The following is a 20769-nucleotide window of genomic DNA, read 5'->3' as shown; positions in this document are numbered from 1 at the left end:
GGACAGAAGGCCATCTCTTGGAATTTTAGTCACATTATGGCACAGATGTGTTTGGCCTCAAGGCAAAGCCTCAAAAATGAGAGATTCACTCCATGTGGGTTTCTTCTCAGAAATTTCTGTTATTCTTCCCTTTTGGGAGTTAGGGGCTGTTTTTTGAGACAAGGTTTCTCTGTGTGGTTGTGACTGGCCTTGAACTCAAAGATCTTCCTGCCACTGTTTCCCGAGTGCTGGAATTAGGTGTGTGCCACCATACCTAGTGCCTCTTGAAAATTTCTTAAGATTTATTATTTTATACACTGCACTTGTGCGCGCGCGCGCGCACACACACACACACAGCACACACACACACACACATGCACAGGCACAGGCACACACACACACAGGCACACACACACATGAACATGGGCACATACATAGACACACAGACACAGACACACACACATGCACAATCATGCACACATGCATAAACAGACATACATGCACACACACACATGCACACACATACACACACACTTTGATCACTCTCATAGCCCCGTTACTCCCTCTCATCCCCTCCCACTGCCACTGAACCACCTCCTCTTTTCATCAACTCCTGTTCCTACTTTAATTCTGTGCTGTGCTGTGTGTGTGTGTGTGTGTGTGTGTATGTGAGAGAGAGAGAGAGAGAGAGAGAGAGAGAGAGAGAGAGAGAGAGAGAGAGAGAGATTCGTTGTTAAGTAGGGTTGCTGACATGAATGGTGATTGTTTTCCATTCACAGGCGATTCATGCACACCTACACCACTGGGGACATGATGTCCCTCCCACTCCCCCAGCAGCCATAGTTAACTCTCCGAAGTTTCTTATCTAGGGCTGGGACTTCAGGATCCTCTGATTCCATGCTGGAATGTTGACAGGCCCCATCTCCTACACGTCTGGTGCAGGTGACCATGGCTTTTTTTTTTTTTTTTTTTTTTGTGGGAGTCCTGACTGTTGTTAACCTCAGGGCTTTGGGTGTTCTCTTATTATTTGGTCCAGAGTCTGTGTGTTCCGACGGTACCTGTGGATGGTCTTGTTCATAGCACGTGACACAAAGGTCTCTGACTTCACATTTTTTTCCTAGCTTCCTGGGCATATTCTGATATTTTTTTATTCTGCTTGGTTCCACATATTTTGTGTTGTGGCTGGTCCTCTTAGTCTCTGCTAAATTGATTTTATGGGCCATTAGTGGGTCACAACCCGTGTGTGACCCGTGGTGCTCTCCAGCTTGATAGACAAGGAGCAGGTGCTCCTAACGAGGCCCTCAGTGAAGGAGTGAAGTGCAGTCCCTCCCCTCCCCACCCACCCATTCTGAGCTACTATGGAATGGTCTCGGGCTGACCTAGAAACAGGGTGTCCAACCATGGTGCCCCCTTACCTTCCTCTGGGTCCTACAGCCCAGAGCCCAAAGTCACTTAGGGTTCATTTCTCAATTGAAACAATTCCAAGATTTTTGTAATATACTGACTCCCTCTGTCACTTTCTCTCTGTCACCCACAAACACAAACAGGAGCTCTCTCTCTCTCTCTCTCTCTCTCTCTCTCTCTCTCTCTCTGTCACATACATACACTCTGTCTCTCTGACAAACACACACACAGACATAGATACACACACACACACACACACACACACACACTGTCTTTCAGTTACATGCACATGCTCTGGTCTTTCTCTCTTACACACCCTCTCTCTGTCTATCTGTCACACCGATATACACACACTTTTTCTGTAATACACATATACCCTGTCTCTCTCTCTGTCTCTGTCTCTGTCTCTCTGTCTCTCTGCCTCTCTCTCTCTCTCTGCCTCTCTCTCTTACACACACACACACACCCACCCACCCCCCCCCCACACACACACAGCAGCGACAAAAGCTGCCAGCTTCTTATTTTGCTATTTAAATGTGGACGTTGCAATAATGATGCCCGCCACCTCTAACCATGGTTTTCTAAAAGGAAAGTTATTATTTTTAACATTTTAGTGAACTAACTTAGTTTGTGTGCACATACACTTGCACACATCTACCACAGTGCACGTGTAGGAGTCAGAGGATGACTTATGGGAGTCTTAAACACAGGCTCTTCAGGCTTAGCCACAGGTGCCTTTACCTGCTGAGCTATCTTGCTGGCCCAAGGAAGTTTATTTTGTCATTCTAAATGCCAGATGAACAACCTGAGAAGAAGGCAACCTGTTTCCTTTCCTGACACACTTACCATATGTGTCCCTCATTAGTCCATGGCTATGCACCTGGAGCCCCTACCTGACTGGCATCCTGGGAGGCTAGGCTGGAAGGACCCAGAAGCTTCCAGAGTCCCTGCATCAGATCCATGGCAGGAGGGCATCGCTCAGGACTAAGCTGCCTGGAGAACAAAGGGTTCCAGATTTCCCCAGAATAATTATCTGTCTGCAGAGGTACGGGCCTCACTCCCAGAGTCCTCTCTGTTCAATAGAATTCCCAGGCCCCAGAGCTCATTTCACTAAGTGCAGGCGGCCCCCTGAGGCAGCCCCATCTGCCCTACATACCACCTCCCAGATGCACAGGGTCTTGTGTCAGAAAACAGGAGCCTGGATGGGAAGAGGAACTGGCTGGCTGAGGTGATTGCTCCCCTCCCCAAGACCCTACCCTGTTCCTGGAGCAGTTCTGGGGGTCTAGAGGTCTCATTAGAGCTTGCGTAATGGATGGCTTTACTGGCAGCCAGGATGTGAGAGGCACAGTCTGCTCATTGTCTGCTCTGCCTCCGGCCTCCCTTTGGAGGAGGGACAGCCCGGTGGCTCGCACAGGGAGGACCAGGCTCGGTGTCTTTCTTCTGCTCCGAGAAGGTTGGGTGAGCATCTACCTGTCACTCCTACCCTTCATCTGGACTACACGGGGCTGGGATGCTGGGCTATGGTGGGAGCCTCTGAACCATGCATGGAGATGGTAGGAAGAGCCTGGTCAGAAGAAGAGCCCCTGGCATGGCTCCAGGGGGACAGGGTAAGAGGAAGAGCAGGGTCTTCGCAATGTGCAGAGGATGCAAACTGGGAGTCTGCAAGGTGAGATTCTGAGGCCAGGGAACTCCCTCTAGCTCTCAGAATGTCACAGATAGGGAAGGGCTGGTCACCGAAACCTTCTTTGCTATCTGTATTCCTCACCAGGTATTCCGAGACACCCTGGGAACCCAGTGGGACCCAGTCTCAGCTCTAGTGTTCTGGCTGGCCGTGATGATTGTGTTCTATTCTGTATTTGCATATTGTCTTCCTTCCCCACATATATCTTTCTTTCCTAGACTCAGGCTGTTCTACTGAGACCTCACAGGACCCACCCCTGTGTCCAGCAACTGAAATATCTCATGGCCAGCACCCCAGGGGTCTCCTGCTAGCTCTACCTACACTGCTAGACCTAGGGAGATTGCTGCAAACCTTTAATAATCCCCCTGGGATCCTGTAGAGGACAGCAGCTCAGATGCACCTTAGAGACTCTTTGCAGCCATGGGCATGGGCCCTGCTTGTTTAGGGGGTAACCAAGGGTGTTGCCCTGGCTCATGGATTCTCTGTTAGTCAGGGATCATCTGCTTTGTTAACTTGGGGCCCTTCCGGGTAGGGCCAAAACCGAGGATAGAGATGGGGAGGGGAGGCTTGCATCCTCTTGGAAATGAGCTAAGATTTTAATTGCTAATCTTGCAAACCTCACCCAACAGCTTGACTTTAAGGGAAAAAGATGAGCTAAATTTAAGCTCGCCAGCTAAAGAGCCAAAATGCAGTTTACTAATTAGCTTAAAATGGAAACTAGTCCAGTAACATAAAGAGCTTTACCGGTTAAGGGGGGCGGGGAAGCTTTTTCTTCTTATTCTGTGATCTACTGAGTACCATCCTGGAGTCAGCAATGCAGCTTCTGAGAGGACACTGACCAAGAGATGACCAAAGTCACCATCGTCATCAGGCGAGCCCTAGGCATGATGATGCGATCCAACTCGGACCAGTCTAACTCCCGAGCATCCAGAGGGTCTAGTCTTGGTTCCTAGGGAGTACAGACCCTAAGCTGAGCATACAAGGACCATCACGTACAGGTCCTGGGTGCTGAGGAGTTGAGCAGAAGCAGAGGATGTGCAGAAGAGAGGACAGAGGGAGGCACAAGTCCACCTGTGAAATGGGAAGTGGGGGCAAACACAAAGAGCAGTATGTGGCCCATTTTCCAGGCAGGTAGGCTGACACACGACAGGTATGTTAAGTTCCAGGCCACCAGCAAGATTAACCTAGCCTCACTCCTGTGAGTTGGCAGGTCCAGATCCCTCTTCACTTCACTTCAGTGAGGAGGGACTAGAGTTGAGCTTTGTTAGGCCGGCTTCCACTGTGGAAGATACAGTCTCATAGCGGGCTATGTTTTTTATATAATGACCATATCATTAGAGACAGAGAACCTATTCATACATTAACTATCTAGTCTCTTTTTATCACCTGTAGAATAGGTGCTGGGATGGCAAGAAGGATTTGAATGAAATGATTTGCAGGCTCACTCAGAACATGTAATGTGTGAGGCTGAGCACAGTGGTGCACACCTTTAATCCCAGCACTCAGGAGACAGGGGCAGGTAGATCTATGAGTTCGAGGTCAGCCTGAGCTGCAGAGCAAACTCCAGGGCTATACAGAGAAAGCCTGTCTTGAGAAAAAAAAAAAAAAAAAAAAAAAAAAAGACTGGACAGTTCTGATACAAAGAGCAGCGTTTGGGAGAAATAGCATGTTTTTATGCTATAGTTTATGTGTGTACTTTTTCCAACTGAAACAGACGGGCTTTCTAAACTATGCCTCTCTTTTGAGAATATATTTTTTTTTCTGCTGCTTTAAATGGCACAATAAAATGCCCTGCTGTCAAAAATAAAGTCTTGGCAGGTGACATAGCTGTTCCCATATATAAGTGGGACACCTGTGTCTGTCGATTCCGTGGGTTCAGCCAACCACCTATCAGGGGGAAATGCACATCAAAAGACCAATGTATAGATTTTTTTTTTTCTTGTCAGGATCCTCCAAATAATACAGTGTCATGGCTATTTATGTAGCATTGATATTAACAGGCTATGTTTAGGCATCATCTCTGTGTGGCTTAAGCACGGGGTTGGGGCGGAAATCAGTGGTACAGCACGCGCCTGGTGTGCTGGGCTCAAACAGTTAACCAGTGGATATGCATCAGTTCTGGGAAACCCTGTGGCTTTCTCTTCAGGATTCCTGAGCATGTGTGGGCTTTGATGTTGGTAAGGGGCCCCGAGAGTACCTTCTGCACATAACCAAGGGTCAACTGTGTGTACATACGCAGTCAGCAACCCTACAGATGGAAAGAGATGGGAATATCTCTGTAAATGGGGGAAATCTAAAGTCCCGTGAAATTCATTGATGTGGAGTCCCCAGGATGAGTACAAGTTTATTGTTGTCACATCTGTTAGAAATAGTTGGGTGTTTTAAAAAGATTCATTTACTTTAGTGTGTGTGTGTTTGTGTGTATGTGTATGGATATTTTGTCTGCCTGTGTGTCTACATCATGTGTGTGTGACTGGTGCCTTCAGAGGCCAGAAGAGGATGTTGGGTTCCCTGGAACTTGAGTTGTAGAATGTTATAAGCTGCTATGTAGATTCTGTGAGTCTAATCTGGGTCCTCTGGGAGAGCAGCTAGTACTTTTACCTGCTGAGGTCTCTCCAGCCCTTAGCTAGCTCTGCAGTACTACATGGTAAACAATACAATGCAATTAAGGACTTATCTCAGCATCTAACACTAGAGAGAATTCTAGTTTACTGTACTTAGTGGTTCCTATTACTACTAATAGCTATTAGTAATATTATTAGTAATACAGCCATAGTAGGATCCTCTCTTCTCACACATTGACAGGTTAACTACAGATTTGTTCTCAAGTTATCACGCTTCTCACCAGAATGGCCAACACACAGATATTGTTGCAGCCCGAGCTGCCCCACGTTTGGGGGCCAGAAATGTTGAGAGCCGCTCTGTCAATGTTGGGACCTGCACTGCCAAAAGCCTTGGGGACTAACTTGTTAGCCCACACTGCCCCAAGCTGCTCCAGTCCGTGGGTCGGGGTTCAGCAAGAGAGAGAGTGAGGACGAACGCGAGGAATGGAGACCAGACAGAGTGTGATTCAATTCAATAACACTGGTTATTCTTCAGTCTCTCTTCTTCTCTCCAAGTCCCAAGTCTTGAGTTCCTAGTCCCTACTGCCTCCAAGTTCCAAGTTCCTAATGCAAAGTGCCTAATGCCTACTACCTAGTTCTTCCGAGTTCTCTAGTCCAAGTATCTTCTACCTAATGCCTAATAACTAACTCCAAGTTGTACTGTACTCTTCTGTCTGCCTCTCTCCTTTTATATGTCTCACTTCTAAGCCACGCCTCTAAGTCATGCCCTTAAGTCACACACCTTTAAGTCTCACACACCCAAGGGAAGATCCTGGGTATCTAAAACAAGATGTTATCAGAGTGTGCTCAGCTGTTGTAGCCTATTGTAATCAAGTCTTTTGTCAGGGTATATGGCTCAAGATGGCTGCAAGGATGATAGCCACCTTCTGTCGGCTCCCCACGTGTTTACACATCCACGCGTTCTTTAGGAATATTGTCCTTAGGAAAGATTTACCATGGGGCCCTTGATCGAGTCGAGAGCCTTTAGCCACAGTATCCCATAACTTCATCCAGGTGCAGTTGAAAATTGATTGGCTATCACAGACTTTAGAGTTTTGTGCCTAAGTGAGAAGGCCCAAGAGCTCTGTCATCTCCACAGTTCTTATTCAAACGAAAGGTCCATTCGGCAGAGACCTGCAGCCCTTCTCCTACCATCATCCTGGGAAGACAGTTCCGCAAATAGCTCTAGGTGGGGTGTGTGAAAGAACAGGCTCAACAGGCTGAGCACACACACAAATAGAAGCCGGGGAAGTAAGACACCCCCCCCCCCCCAGTTAACCCATAAACAGGTCTTTTCCTTGACTTTCCTGATAAAAATGTAGATTTCTAGTAACTTCACTGTATTTTTCAAAACTCTGCTGCTTAGAGGCAGCCCAAGATGGCATTTTAAATATGCGCATATGAATATCAGTCTCGTCTCCCAGTTCACAATGTGGATGGATTCCACACTAGCTGGAATGACCACACAATCCATTATCCTCACTGGAATACTTTAGCAAGTCAAAGGGAGACAACTGGACATTGGCCAGGACATGGGCAGGAACCTGGCTGTCCCAGGCCCACTGTGATGAGCGTGTCTCTGATATTAGCCGGTCGTCTCAGTGGTCAGCCTGTAACATGCCAAGAGTTGTGGAGCCTACAGGCAACATGACAGAGCAGATGACTAAATGTTCTCCAGATGAACTTGTCCCGTTAAGACCGTGTAAGTTGAAGTTCGTGTACAACGTCCTGTGGTGCCTACGTTATTGTATGTGGGATATTTAGATGTTTGCAGCCCCGGGATTTCTCAATGGGATGTCATATTTAAAAAAAAAAAAAAAAAAAAAAAAAAAAAAAAAAAAAAAAAAGACTGACTTCAGATGGCTCAGCAGTTAAAAAGTGCATACCACCCTTACAGAGGACCCAAGTTCATTTCCCAGCACCAGCTCCAGGATACACAGCATCCTCTTTTGTCTTTGCCTGCATCCGCATTCATGTGCACAAACCCACACACAGATGGACACAGGTACACATACTTGAAAACAAAAATAAATCTTAAAAAGAGAAAACCAGCCGCCAAATTGCTTTTAATTTTCCAGTTCACTTCAGATATTTCCGTACATGGGAGTTCTTTTGTTGGATGCAAATTGTTAAGAACGTCTTTGAGTAAACAGACGACGAGCAACAGCTTCTGTGGGAATGAAACGGGTCAGCATTTTTGTAACAGGGCTGTGAGGTGAGATGTTTATAGGAAAGACGGTCTGTTTTTCGGTTGGTGCCTCTCTGACTCCTGACCCTGAGATTCATAGGAATACAGATGTCACCATCATAAAATGAACTGTGGGGGACATAAAGACCCAGAACATTTGAATTTGGAACAGGAGCCACCAAGGACCTGGCATCCTGGCCTGCATAGTTAGGTCTTGACTCTCTGGGTTTCTTTTCCTCCACAAGGATGAGCATTCTGAAGTGAAGGGATAGTAGAAACATCCCGCAAGCGCCCACAAGTGGAGCGAGCTGTGGAGAGTCGCTCAGTTACCACGAACACAGTCTCTGACTTTTTGACAAACAATCTTTAATTTAGACATATGGAATTACAGAAAACTGGAAAGGGAGAGATGGTTGTCATTTTCCCCAAAAAGAAGGAAAAGTTGGATTCTGAAAGACACAATGATACATTTCATATTAGTATCAGTTCTGAGAAAAACTTTCAACTGATCTTCGAAGAGCTAGTGTGGAAATGCTTGGTAGGAAAGGTTGTCATTAACAGCCGGCCCACCCATTCCCTCTTTGCATGGGATTAGCAGACTAGATCAACAGGGTTGGAGAGACCTTTCCTGACATCCCAGGGATGGTTCAGAGGACTAGGCCGGCTAGTGAGACAGCCAGGGCAACTTCATCTTTCGTTGAACAACCTAGGAGAAGTCTGGAAGGCATCCCCCACAGTCTGCCCAGGGTTCTCACCTCCCCTAGCTGCTCTGCTAGTACACTGATGGGGGACAAGGATGAAGGAGACACTGGGGACTTCTCACATTGTACTCACTCCTGTCACAGAGCTGTGGGTCAGATGCCAGATCTGAGAGTTAAAGAGATTTTGGTTGGCTAAAATGACGGATGGAAACCAATAAAATGACATTTAGCAGGAATAAAGATTAATCCTGTCTTTAGATAAAAAACTGAATCAATTAGCTCAGCACAGGATGGAGAAAAATCTGACATCAGTTGTTTGAAAAAGACTGATAGGATTATGATTGACTATGGGCTTACATCCATCCCTTGGCTACATCATCATCATCACCATCATCAATATCATCAATAAAGTCAATGAGAACCTTAGCCACATCAATAAGGTTATAGTATCCTGGGTACTACGGATAACCACCTTGCTAGAGAGGCTCTCGTGTGCTGGGGATGGGCCTCTCTGCAGGTAAGGAGTCTAGAAACTATGGACCACGCTGAGTGTCTAGGCACCCAAATGAAGAATGTTGAACCTTAGAAGCATATACTCCAGGAGAGGACACAGACATCAGAGATACATAAGCAATTGCAGGGGATAGCCGGGGTATGTGCATGGAGATTCCTACTGGGAATCTGCTGGGGCAGCTTTGTTGTCGATGGAAAAGGAAGACAGACACTCAAGACAGGGAGAGCTTGCTGGTGAGGTCCAGAGTGCTCAAGCATGACTGAAAGCTGTACTCAGGATCTGTAGCTAGCATGGTGTGGCAGGGTATCTTAGATGCCAACACCGGCCTTTGAGGCAGGGACACAAAATCTATGTCTCCTTGTAATGGTGGGTGACAGGATGGAATGGCATGAGTTAACTCTCCTTGTCTTAGTCCTGGAGCAATGGCACCAACAGGACAGATCACCACACAGGGTATATTGTGATATTTCTGCACACATAGAAGCTTCAGGCATGATGCAGGCAGAATAAACTAGCCTAAAAGGATCCATGTTTTGGCAAGGGCATCTAGGATTGAAAAAAGAAATCTATTTAATCACTGGGATTCTTCTGCTTTGGGAGGGGCTGAGTGTCCCTGTGTCAGGGATGCTGTAGAACAGACAGTTATATTGTCAGGCAGGCAGGAAGTCACAGTGTAATGTTCCTTATTGCTGCTAAGAATCACTCTGTTTCTTCATTTTATAGAACATGTATCATACGATGCTACTTATTTATTTATTATCGTGTATGTCACATGCCAATTTTGGGCCAGGATCTCACTAGGTGACCCAGGTTTCAATTTTGTGGTCATTGTGTCTCAGTCTCCAAAATGCTGGCATCTTAGTGGTGGCTCACCACACTCCATTTCTATTTTATATTTTAATATCAGGAATGGAAGTGGAATCTGCAGACTCAAATCTGCAGTCCTTGGCTTTGAGATTCTCTGATGACTGTGTGTTTGTTTGATAGGACTCCTATGACAAAATGCCACACACCAGGTGACTTTAACTCTATTGTCTGTGATTCTAGAGATTAGAAGGCTGCCTCTTTGAGGGCTGTGGGAGGAGGTCCTGCTGCCTGTAGTTGCTGTGTTCTGTCTTCATGTCCAAATATCTATCTATCTATCTATCTATCTATCTATCTATCTATCTATCTATCTATCTATCTATCTATTATATATCAATCATCTATCTGTCTATATATCTATCTATCTATCTATCATCTATCATCTATCTATCTATCAATCATCTATCATCTATCATCTATCTATCTATCTATCTATCTATCTATCTATCTATCATCTGTCTGTCTGTCTGTCTGTCTATCTATATGCATGGGCGTGAATGTGCTTGTGTTCTGCATGGAGGCCAGAGGAAAGAATTGGGCATCACCGGCCTTGTTCTTTTAAGGCAAGATGTCTCTGTGAGCCTGGAGCTCACAGTTGTTTGTTTTGTTTTTCCAGCTACATTGGCAGCTGTTAAGGATCAGCATCCTCTTGTCTCGTCTCCTTCACTGCTAGGGTTTCAGGCATGCGTGGGACCACACCTGGCTTTTTATTTGTTGCTGGGATCTGAAGCCCAGCTCTCAGGCTTGCTCAGCAAGCACTCTTGACTGCCACACAACATCTCCAGCCCTCTAGGACACTTTCATCCTTCCAAACCATGATTGCAACCCCAGTAGGCAGCAGCTTCCTAAGTCTCACGCCCATCAGTCATTTTCCCTCTGTCTTTAATCCTGACTACTCTAGAAAGGTCATACAGTAGTTATCCTTTGGGATTGGCTTAGTCACTCAGCATAATGTTCTCAAAGTTCAACTCTGCAGCAGCAGGTGTCAGAATTCCTTTCCTTTTAAAGCTGAAAACATATTCTAGACCATGGATACCTCACATTTTGTTTATCCAGTCTGTCACCAATGCATACTTGGGTTATCCCCACCTTCTGGCTCTTGTATCTAACACTGACATGCATGTGGATATACATGGTGCTGGCATGCATGTGGATATACATGGTGCTGGCATGCATGTATATATATATGGTGCTGACATGCATGTGGATATACATGATGCTGACATGCATGTGGATATACATGGTGCTGGCATGCATGTGGATATACATGGTGCTGGCATGCATGTGGATATACATGGTGCTGGCATGCATGTGGATATACATGGTGCTGGCAAGCATGTGGATATACATGATGCTGACATACATGTAGATATACATGACACTGACATACACGTAGAAATACATGACACTGGCTTGCATGTGGCTATACATAACAGCATGCATGGAGATATACAAAAATCTCTGATTTCAATTTTTATTTTTATTTATTTATTTTTTTGTTAATAATTTATTTATTTAATGTAAGTACACTGTAGCTGTCTTCAGACACCCATATGAGGGCATCAGATCTCATTATGGATGGTTGTGAGCCACCATGTGGTTGCTGGGATTTGAACTCATGACCTCTGGAAGAGCAGTCAGTGCTCTTAACCACTGAGCCATCTCACCAGCCCGCTTTCAATTTTTAAAAATATATTCACAAAAGTGAAATTTCTGGTTTTTCCTCCATCTTCATCCTACCCCTCTTCCCTCCTTTTTCTCCTCCTCCTCTTCTTCTTCCTTCTCTTCCTCCTCCCTCTTCTATCCTCCCTCCTCCTCTTCCCTCGACAGCATTGTGTTCTCTGTGCTTCATTCATTCCCAGCCCTAAGTGTGGTGCCTGGCACTGGGCGGATATTTTTGGAGAATGTTGAATGAAACAATAGGTACGCACAGCCTCACATTTCTGGGTGATATTTTTCTTATTGTTTCTCTATGAATAAAGGCTACAAAACACCCATTTTCCTTTCTCTCTCTCTCTCTCTTTTTCACACTTTGCACAAATGCTGGTATTTATTCCTCTGAACACTGTGGTTACATTGTCCTACAGAGTCTACCTCATTAATTACAATGACAACATTTTCTGGGCTCAGATCACAAATTATCTCAAAGTGACATGGAATAATAGTCTGTTAAAATGTTTGGGCACAAAAAAAAAAATCACACATTATCAATTAAGCCTTTAGAGATTTGTCTCTTGGACACCTTAGATCCTTTTTAAAATCCTGTCTAGATTATACCTAATTGACTTAAAATGTATATCCTTCTAATTATTCTAAATTTTCTTTTTTTTTTTTTTGACCCAGATTTTATGATTGTGGGAAAACCACAACTGTTTAATCTCCAAGAGTAAGAGTGTAATCATGGTCTTTACTGCCTCAGGAGTGAGTGGCCCGGGTTCTGAATGAACTATTATTTGTAATTTCACTCCCGTGGAAATAATATCCTGTAAGAAAATCTCTTGCTCTGGTTAGCAGCGACCTGGGCGTGCTCTGCTTCTCCTGGTCTGCTTAGTGGTGAACTGGGCGTGCTCTGTTCAGGCATGCAGCTGTGGTGGTGCGCTACAGAGGTCGGAGGACAACCTTGGGTCTCAGTTCCTGATTTCACCTTTTTTGAGATTCTTTCCTCTTTTTTTTCTCCTTCCCTTCCCTTCCTTCCTTCTTTTCTTTCTTTCTTCCTTCCTTCCTTCTTTCCTTCCTTCTTTCCTTCCTTCCTTCCTTCCTTCTTTTCTTTCTTCCTTCCTTTCATTGCTGTTGTTGTTTTGTTTATTTTGTGGGTTTTTTTTTTTTTGAGACAGTATTTCTCTGTGTAGCCCTGGCTGTCCTAGAACTTGTTCTGTAGAGTAGCCTGGCCTTGAACTCAGAGATTCGCAGGCCTCTACCTCCTTCGTGCTGGGATTAAAAGCTGAGCCACAGTTTCTTGTCGTTCAGCACTGAACATGCCAGGCCAGATGGCCCATCAGCTCTCACATTTTGCCCCATGTCTGACTCCCATCTTACTGTGGCAATGCCAGGACTGCCATGGGAACTACCACACCTAGTTTGATATGGCCCTGAGAATTCCAACTCAGAGCCTCACGCTTGGGCAACAGGTGCTTACTTCACTGAGCCACCTTCCCAGATCCACAGCTTGGCTTTTTACTCTATCCAGCATCTCCTCAAGTATTTCTGCAAAGCATCGAGGAGAGAGCATAAAGGTTGGGAGGAGAGCGGGGAAATGAGGAGTCGAGGGGCTTAGAGTGAGTGCACATTGGTATTACATCTCTCCCTTTGGAAACTTGCTCCCTCACAGTTGCAGAGGAGCCACGCATGAGTGCCAGGTAGGGGACAGTGAGGACTGTCTGTCACCTATCTGCCCAACCATCCTTGGTCTCCTTTCCTTTCCTGCCCATGGACCATACACACCCACAGTCATCCAGGAATCCACCTCCTACCTACATTGTCTGTCCACAGTGCTGCAGGTCACCTGGAGGCCTCTGCCACTACCGTGCACATGGGTTTTTCTCTAGTCTGGTCCTCTGTAGATGCTGCTCTACAGAGAAGGGAGGATGGTGCCAACCTCCTGGAAGCTCTGTGCTGGCAGCTTCCTGAAGCCATTTCCTCTTCTGAGCTGCTGATTTCCTGGCTGCTCTTTCCCCATTCCCCTCTCTGCCTCGACACCGCTCTGATACCAACACCTCGCCAACTTTCTACTTTCTTCTTTAGAAGGTTCACCAGTGATCACTTTGCCAGGGTCTCCCAGTTCTGTCACTACAACTGCCACAGAGTCCTAATGGAAGATTTGCTGTCCTGACTTGATCTTCCTCATCCTTCTGGGCCTGTCCGACAGTGATTTCCCTGCAGCCTACCCTCCATCCCTCTTCTCTCTGATCATCGGGGCTCTTGGTGCCCCATCTCTGGAGCACTGAAGACGCACTGGGTTGTTTGACAAGTGCAGACTCTGGCTGTCCGGGTCACACCCAACCTCAGCCCTCTAACCCACCCATCCACCAATGCCTGAAGACTTCCTTTTGTCCTTCATCTCCAAAGTCTGTCTTGCTCTTCCCCTCCAGGCTTCTTGTCTGGACCCTTTCCCTCAGCCCAATCTCATTCCCCACATGTCTGCAACATGAACCCCTCATTCACGTCAAGCCAAAGCTCCTAGCCTGACAGCAGACTCTCTCCTCTTTCTCGCACTGTTGCCAACATGGCTCTCCTTCCTCCACCTGGAACAGTTGAATCAGCAGCATCTGGAGCCCTTCTGTCTCCACCCACAACATATTTTTCACTGAATAACCTTGTTTTCTAAGTGTGGTCTCCTTAGCTAGGCTGGGGACCAGGCACGACCATCTCCCTTCTGCCTACATCTTTGAGGACCAGAGTGACAGATCCCATTCCCAGCCTTGTTCTCTAGTGATGTGTGAGAATGGTAGACTTCAGAGCCCCGGAGAGGTCTGGAAGTTTTCCTGATAACTTTCTATTCCATTATTATTACGTGACTATTGTATACAAGGTCTGGCAGTTAATACCACAAACTTCAGGTTTTTACCTCTAGTGGACATAGCCCACCCTTGGCTCAAGACTTTCTTTCTGTCCAGTTTTCTGGCTTGCCACTTGGCAGCGTCTTTATTTCTGGCCATGGGTAGTAAGGTTCAGATCATAATCTAGCTGGTGCTTGTATATATAGGCTAGATGTGTTACTAACTCTTGGGTTTGTTTGTTACAATTTTCTTAAGTTGACATTCTCTTCCTGATGGTGAGCTCAGATCTGTGAGTCTGTAACAATTTAGTCTAAAGTGACAGCATCATAGGATGCTGGTCCCAGAGGAAGGAGGACAGTGGTAACTTCTTTCTGCATCCTTGGTCTTCCCTGGGACTCAAAGGTTCTCTGAATTACAAGACCTGAGCTGGAGAACTGGCAGACCAGGGGATGAGCCTTACTGGAAGTGGCCCGGTGGGAGGCGCTATGCTAGTGGCAAGCGCCACTGTGGTCCAAGTTTCGAGCAGCAACTGTCCGGGGTGCCGAGGGACAGCGCGTGGGGGACAAAGGGTGGGCAAGAGGGTCCCCGGGATCCGGCAGCGGGGTGCAAGCGTCCCTTGCCTTCTCGCCTTTTATCCCCCAATCCCCACCCCGGGGCATTCTAGCTGTAGATCCTAGGAGCAAGGACCAGGGAGGGGACCAGGGCGGGGACCCAGGCGGGACCAAGGCGCGCCCAGCTCTGTGCCCCGCCCGCCACGTCTCCTCCGGGCCATGCCACCGAGGCCGCCCCCTCGCGGGCAGCGCGGGCGCCGGGTGCTCGTTCTCGGCGGCGGCGGCGGCAGCGGCGGCGGCGGCGGGCCCGGGTTGCCATGGTGACCGGCGGCAGCCACAGCAGGGCCGGCCCCAGCGCCAGCGCCGCGGCGGCTCGGCAGGGCGCAGTGTGTGGGTGAGCGCGGCCGGAGCGGGCGCGGCCCGGCCTCAGCATGGAGGACGGCTTCTCCAGCTACAGCAGCCTGTACGACACCTCCTCGCTGCTGCAGTTCTGCAACGGTGAGCGTGGGCGGGCGGACGGGGACATGGGAACCGAGCGGCGAGGGCCAGGCCGGGCCGCGGGCGAGGCCGCGCCAAGTCGCTCCGGTTCCCGCCGGCGCATTGTGCTGGGGCCGCGGGGCCGCGCTTCTCCCCGGCTGCGGGTTCCTGGGCTCCCCGATGCCCACCCCGGGCTCCGGGCGAGGGCGGATCTGTGGTTCCCAGAGCCCCAGCGGATGCAGCGGCGGGAAGCGCGCGCGGGAGCCCGGGAGCCCGGGAGCTCCGGAGCCGGGAGGCCCGGACAACCTCGGCGTTCCAGGGACATGTTGCTCTTTCGCTTCCAAACTCACATCTGTTTGGACGGTGCTGGATGCAGAACTCAGCAAACAAATCACTGCTGGAACAAAACCCTTTCAGGATGCACGCAGGGCTGGCTGCAGATGGACCTCCAGAATCCTTTTGAGGTCACTTGGAATCATCACGGTTTAATGTGCTCCAGAGCCGGGGTGGACCTGGCTTAAAAGTGTTAGACCTTATTTATTTTGTTTACAGCATCCTAGATTTTTTTCCATGTTTGTGAGTATGTGTGTGGCAGTTTTTACAGGGAGGAGACATCCATCGCTACCAATATGGCATCTTAAAAATATATAGAATCATACATGCTGTAAAGATTTTATAGTCTCTAGCAGGGTTGGGAAAGATTTTTCACTGCGCTCTGCATATTTTATCAGAACATGATGTGCGATAATTCATGCACAAAAGTTTACCACACTTTTTTTTTTTTGAATGTTGGGAGTTATTGCTTTATCAGAAGTTTATTAAAGGATGAAATGTGGGTTTAACAGAATTTGCTCGGTTGCAGTCAGGATAAATTTTTAATTCCAGACCCTTGAACAACTGGAGAAAAATTTACATTGCAGTTGTAATTGTCATCTAGGGAAACATTTCTTGTTTAGTACCACCTGTTTGCAAACGAGAGCTCTCTCTCTGAGCAGTAAAGAGGAACCAATGTGTTGATTCACTCAATACACTGCTTTTTTTTTTTCTACTGGAATTTGTCCTTTTCTTTTAATGACTACATATACTTAGGTTTTTCAGCTTATGATTTTCGTGTGGGGCAGGTAGACTGTGTTTGGTATTCCACCAGCCGCTGGGGTATAGACTTGTGGGAATGTTTTTGCTCCCGGGTAGGTTGAATAGATTCTTCAATTAGCACTTTGAATAGATTCCTTAATTGACTGATGATCAATCACGTCTAAACAGCTACTTTTGCTGTCCAAGGTAGGTACAACCTTTAGCATGGTTCTGGTGGGTTCTCATTGTGTTGCTTGTGAGAGGAATGAAGCTCAAAAGAAGGAATGATAGCCAGGCACAAAGCCTTTATATACCTCATATGTGGGCATATTATTGACGGGTTGACTCCGAGTATGAAAATGGGCACAGGGATTTTATTGGGGCAGCTCATCAGGGTGGGGTGCCCAGGTTCTTTGGTAGCTCAGTCATGAAGTTACTTTATTTGTGAGTGTTTTGGTCTCTTGCCTTCTATCAACTGCCGGCTTAGAGATGCTGGTATGATATTTGTCTGGTAATGAAGACATAGCAAGGAAGCTGAGAACCAGTTCTTACATGCTGGAGAGGTGACAAATTGAAGAAAAATAGCTCTGAAATAGAACAAGAATGGTACTTTAAGACCACACAAACAACTGTTGAATTTGTTTTTCCCTTGAAGAGTTAGCTCTTCGCTATTATTTTTCGGAAGTTACTTTAATGATGAAAGTTTAAAACCAAAGAGGCTTTGGGGGATAGAAATGGCTGTTATCCAGAGATGTCTTAGGCAACAGATGTGCTGCCGTGAGATTAGTGAGTAGGTTTTCATGAAGTGAGAATGTAAATTAATACCATTCAGTTAATTACAACGACGACGCAATTCGGTTGAAGCAGCGGGTCACAGAGATGCCATCTCAAGAAGAACCAAATGAAACATTGAGTGATTCATTAGGGGCATTAGGAAGAGGGTCCTTGCCTTTTAAAGTAGAGATTTACATCACAACGGCCAGGTCCCAGAAGGGTAACATGTGAACTCACACATTTTCGGATGTCCATCTCGACTCATGCTTTTCAAAGTGACAGGGACTCAAAAGTCTCTACTGTACTTTATCATCTCAGAAGAGGCAACATACACTTACCGATTGGATGGCCAGAAGACAAAGTACAGGTGGGAGACCATCAGTGAGAGACACTCCCCTTAGCAATGAGATGTCTAAGCTTGCCTCTCAACTGTTTCCTATTGTGCCCTGGTACTTGGTCTCTACCGGCTGCCAACTAGGAAGTTCAGAAGCCTCCGGGCTCCTGAAAAGACAGCCCATGCACATCCTTTAGGAGTCTGCTCATTCATTTAAGTTGAAGTTGTGTATAATTTTTCTTCTAAATATTCAGAATTTGTAAAGTGAGCTGGGAATCTCAAACACATGTGTGTATCTGTGCATGTATGTATGCATGTATGGGTGGATGCACATGTTTGTGTGTATATGGGGGAGTGGTATGTGTATGCACATATGGGTGCAGGTACGTGCGTGTGTATGGGGGAGTGGTGTTTGTATGTCTGTATGCAGGTATGTGTATGCATATATGGTGCAGGTGCATATGTGTTCATGTGTATGTGTGCGTGTATGGGGGCATGGTGTGTGTATGTGTGTATGCACAAATGGAGGTGGGTACATATGCGTGTTAAGGGCAGAGGTTGGCATCTGGCCTCTATCATTCTCTGCCTCACTTTTGAGACAGGGTCTTTCTTACTGAATGTGGGGCTGGCTGCTTTGGTTAGAATGGCTGGCTAGCAATCTCTAGTCCCGCAGCTCTGGGGTAAAGGTGTGTGTCATTGCACCTGACTTTTATAGTGGGTGCTGGGGATTCAAACTCAGGTCTTCATGCTTGCATGGTTTACCCACTGAGCCATCTCCTTAGCCCCCCACACTGCTTTTTAATGTTGTAATGAAAATGTGTTCCGAAAAGTGGACCCTAGCTATCCTCTAAAAAGAGTTTTTATTTTGTTTTATTTTAAATTTTATCACATTTATTTACGTAGTGTGTGTGCACACATGGGTGTGTGCTCAGGCCAGAGTACAACTTGAGAAAATAAGTTCTCTCCTTCCACCATGTGGACACCAGGGATGAAACTCAGGTCCTCAGTCTTGGGGACAAGCACTTTTACCCAGCGAGTCATCTCACCAACCCTTATTTTATTTTTATTAATTTATTTTTATAGGTCTGGGAAACAAATATTTTCACCACACCAAAAAGTACTCATAGTAACCGTTAGCAATTGGGGACCCGTTGCCCTAGCCCCTGACAACCATTCATTCTCTATGGATTCTGAATATTTAAAAAAATATGTTTTTATAAAAGATGTGTTTTGATTTTGCATCTGTGCATTTCTGTGGAGGATTGTGTAACATGAATTCAGGTGCCCGTGGAAGCCAGAGGTGTCCGATCCCTTGCACCTGGATTTTTGCATGTGTTTCTGAGCTGTCGGACCTGAATGCTGGAGCTCAAACTTAGGCCCTCTGCAAGTACCTGCTGTTAACTGCTAAGCCATCCCTCAGCCCCCAAAAGATGTTTTTAATCATCATATATTAAGTATGCACAATAATGGGCTTCATTAAGATGAATTTTTCCCCTGTTATGGATAATGCTATACCAACATGCTCACTTCTGTGTGGACATACATCCTTATTTTTTCTTGGGCAGATAATTAGGAAGGGAATTTCTGGGTTATGTGGTAACACTGGGTTTAATATTTGAATGAGCCTGTTTGAATTTTCTGAGATATACATCTCAAGCTCTTTCTCTTACGTTTGCTGATAAAACAGTAAGGTCGAAGAGAGACTGGAATGGGAAGGAGATAGGATGGTCCTTGCTTTGTATCTGTGGGTCCATAGACATACGTCTGTCTGTCAGCTCACCAGGAGTCAGCGGACGGACAGACACTTTGCTCAGCAGGCAATCTCATGTCCTTGGTTGTTTTCTTAAGCCTTTGAGCTGATTCTCCAAAGGCGAATCAGACAGACTGCTGCTCTAGCTGAAACAGGGAGCCCTCCTGCCCTGTGTCTGTCCCGATCTGTGGTGCCCTGGACCGTGACACTGGATGCCACTCACTACCCCTTATGTAACGCTTCCTTCTTTGTACGGTTCAGACCATCGGGTCTTGTATGGAGCCAAAAGTTGGCTCCCATTTTGTTCTCTGGGCCTGTAACAATCAAATTTAATCTCCTACACATGTCAGTGAGTTAGCCTGTGTTTGACGCCCATGAGCTTCTTCTAGACTCCTTTTTTGATTAAATATTAACATAAACAATTTGCAGGGCATGGTGGTGCATGCCTTTAATTCCAGAACTCATGGGAGGCAGAGGGCAGAGGGCAGAGGGCAGAGGGCAGAGGGCAGAGGGCAGAGGGCAGAGGGCAGAGGGCAGAGGGCAGAGGGCAGAGGGCAGAGGGCAGAGGCAGTTGGATCTCTGTGAGTTTAAGGCCAGCCTAGTCTACATAGTGAGTTCCAGGACAGCATAGAGACTTTTTTTTTTTTTTTTTTTTTTTTTTTTGCGGGGGTAGGGAGGAAGGTAGATTGCTTGTTCTGTACCCTTAATCTTGTTGGTTTATGTCACCTACGATGATTCCACCTCTACGATGATTCTACCTCTTCTTCTTCTTCCTCTTCCTCTTCCTCTTCCTCTTCTTCTTCTTCTTCTTCTTCTTCATTGTTTTTTAACTTGTTACAGGTATTTTGAATCTAGACATTGTGTTTCTGTTTCTTGCTGTGTATGTGTGTTTGGAGAACAGCGTCTCCTGGTGTAGTCCAGGCTGAATAGAATGCTGAACCTCCTGTCCACACATCCTGAGTGGTGGGGCAACAGGGACCAGCCTGTGCCACTGTGGCCAGCACTGGCATGTTTATTTTATAATTGCATTATTATTATTTGTGTGAGGTTGTTGGGGGCACCATGCTACCCATTATAGAAGTCAGAGGCTTTGGGGGGGGGGGGGTAGTCAGTTCTCTCCTTCCGGCATGTGGGAACCTGGGAGTGGAGACTGGGTCATCAGGCTTGGCAGCAGGTACTGAGCCAGCTTGCCAGCCCCCTGGCATGGTTTTTAAGTGGAGCTAGACACACCACCCTACCAAGCCAGTCTGAGAGGATAGCGACTTCTTCTCTGGTCATATTCTCTCGCTGCTTAAGTTTACCTTCAAGTCTTGTATTTTATGTGATTATGGCCAAGGTCTTGCCCTTATTTTCTTACTGTTGGTAACTTTTTGTTTTGG

At 46.6% G+C, this 20769-nt stretch overlaps 1 protein-coding gene across 11 annotated transcripts in view; it reads left to right on the top strand.

Annotated features, from left to right (window-relative positions):
* Eml1 (EMAP like 1) overlaps nt 1-20769 on the top strand; it is a 155132-nt gene that overhangs the window by 39636 nt on the left and 94727 nt on the right. For 2 of the 11 annotated variants that reach the window (XM_076921223.1, XM_076921215.1), the window contains exon 1: nt 15314-15479. The exons of 2 other annotated variants lie outside the window; for them this stretch is intronic. In XM_076921223.1, coding sequence (XP_076777338.1) covers nt 15413-15479 — 67 coding nt within the window. In that variant the 5' untranslated portion in view covers nt 15314-15412. Of the gene's footprint in view, nt 1-2547; nt 2612-2772; nt 2991-15313; nt 15480-20769 lie in introns of those variants that run through there. 7 more of the 11 variants (XM_076921225.1, XM_076921218.1, XM_076921221.1 and 4 more) reach the window with 6 other exon arrangements.

The sequence above is a fragment of the Arvicanthis niloticus genome, chromosome 23, assembly GCF_011762505.2.
Source record: "Arvicanthis niloticus isolate mArvNil1 chromosome 23, mArvNil1.pat.X, whole genome shotgun sequence".
Lineage (NCBI taxonomy): Eukaryota > Metazoa > Chordata > Mammalia > Rodentia > Muridae > Arvicanthis > Arvicanthis niloticus.
Note: the sequence above shows the minus strand (reverse complement) of the source record. Positions and strands in the feature narration are given on the sequence as shown.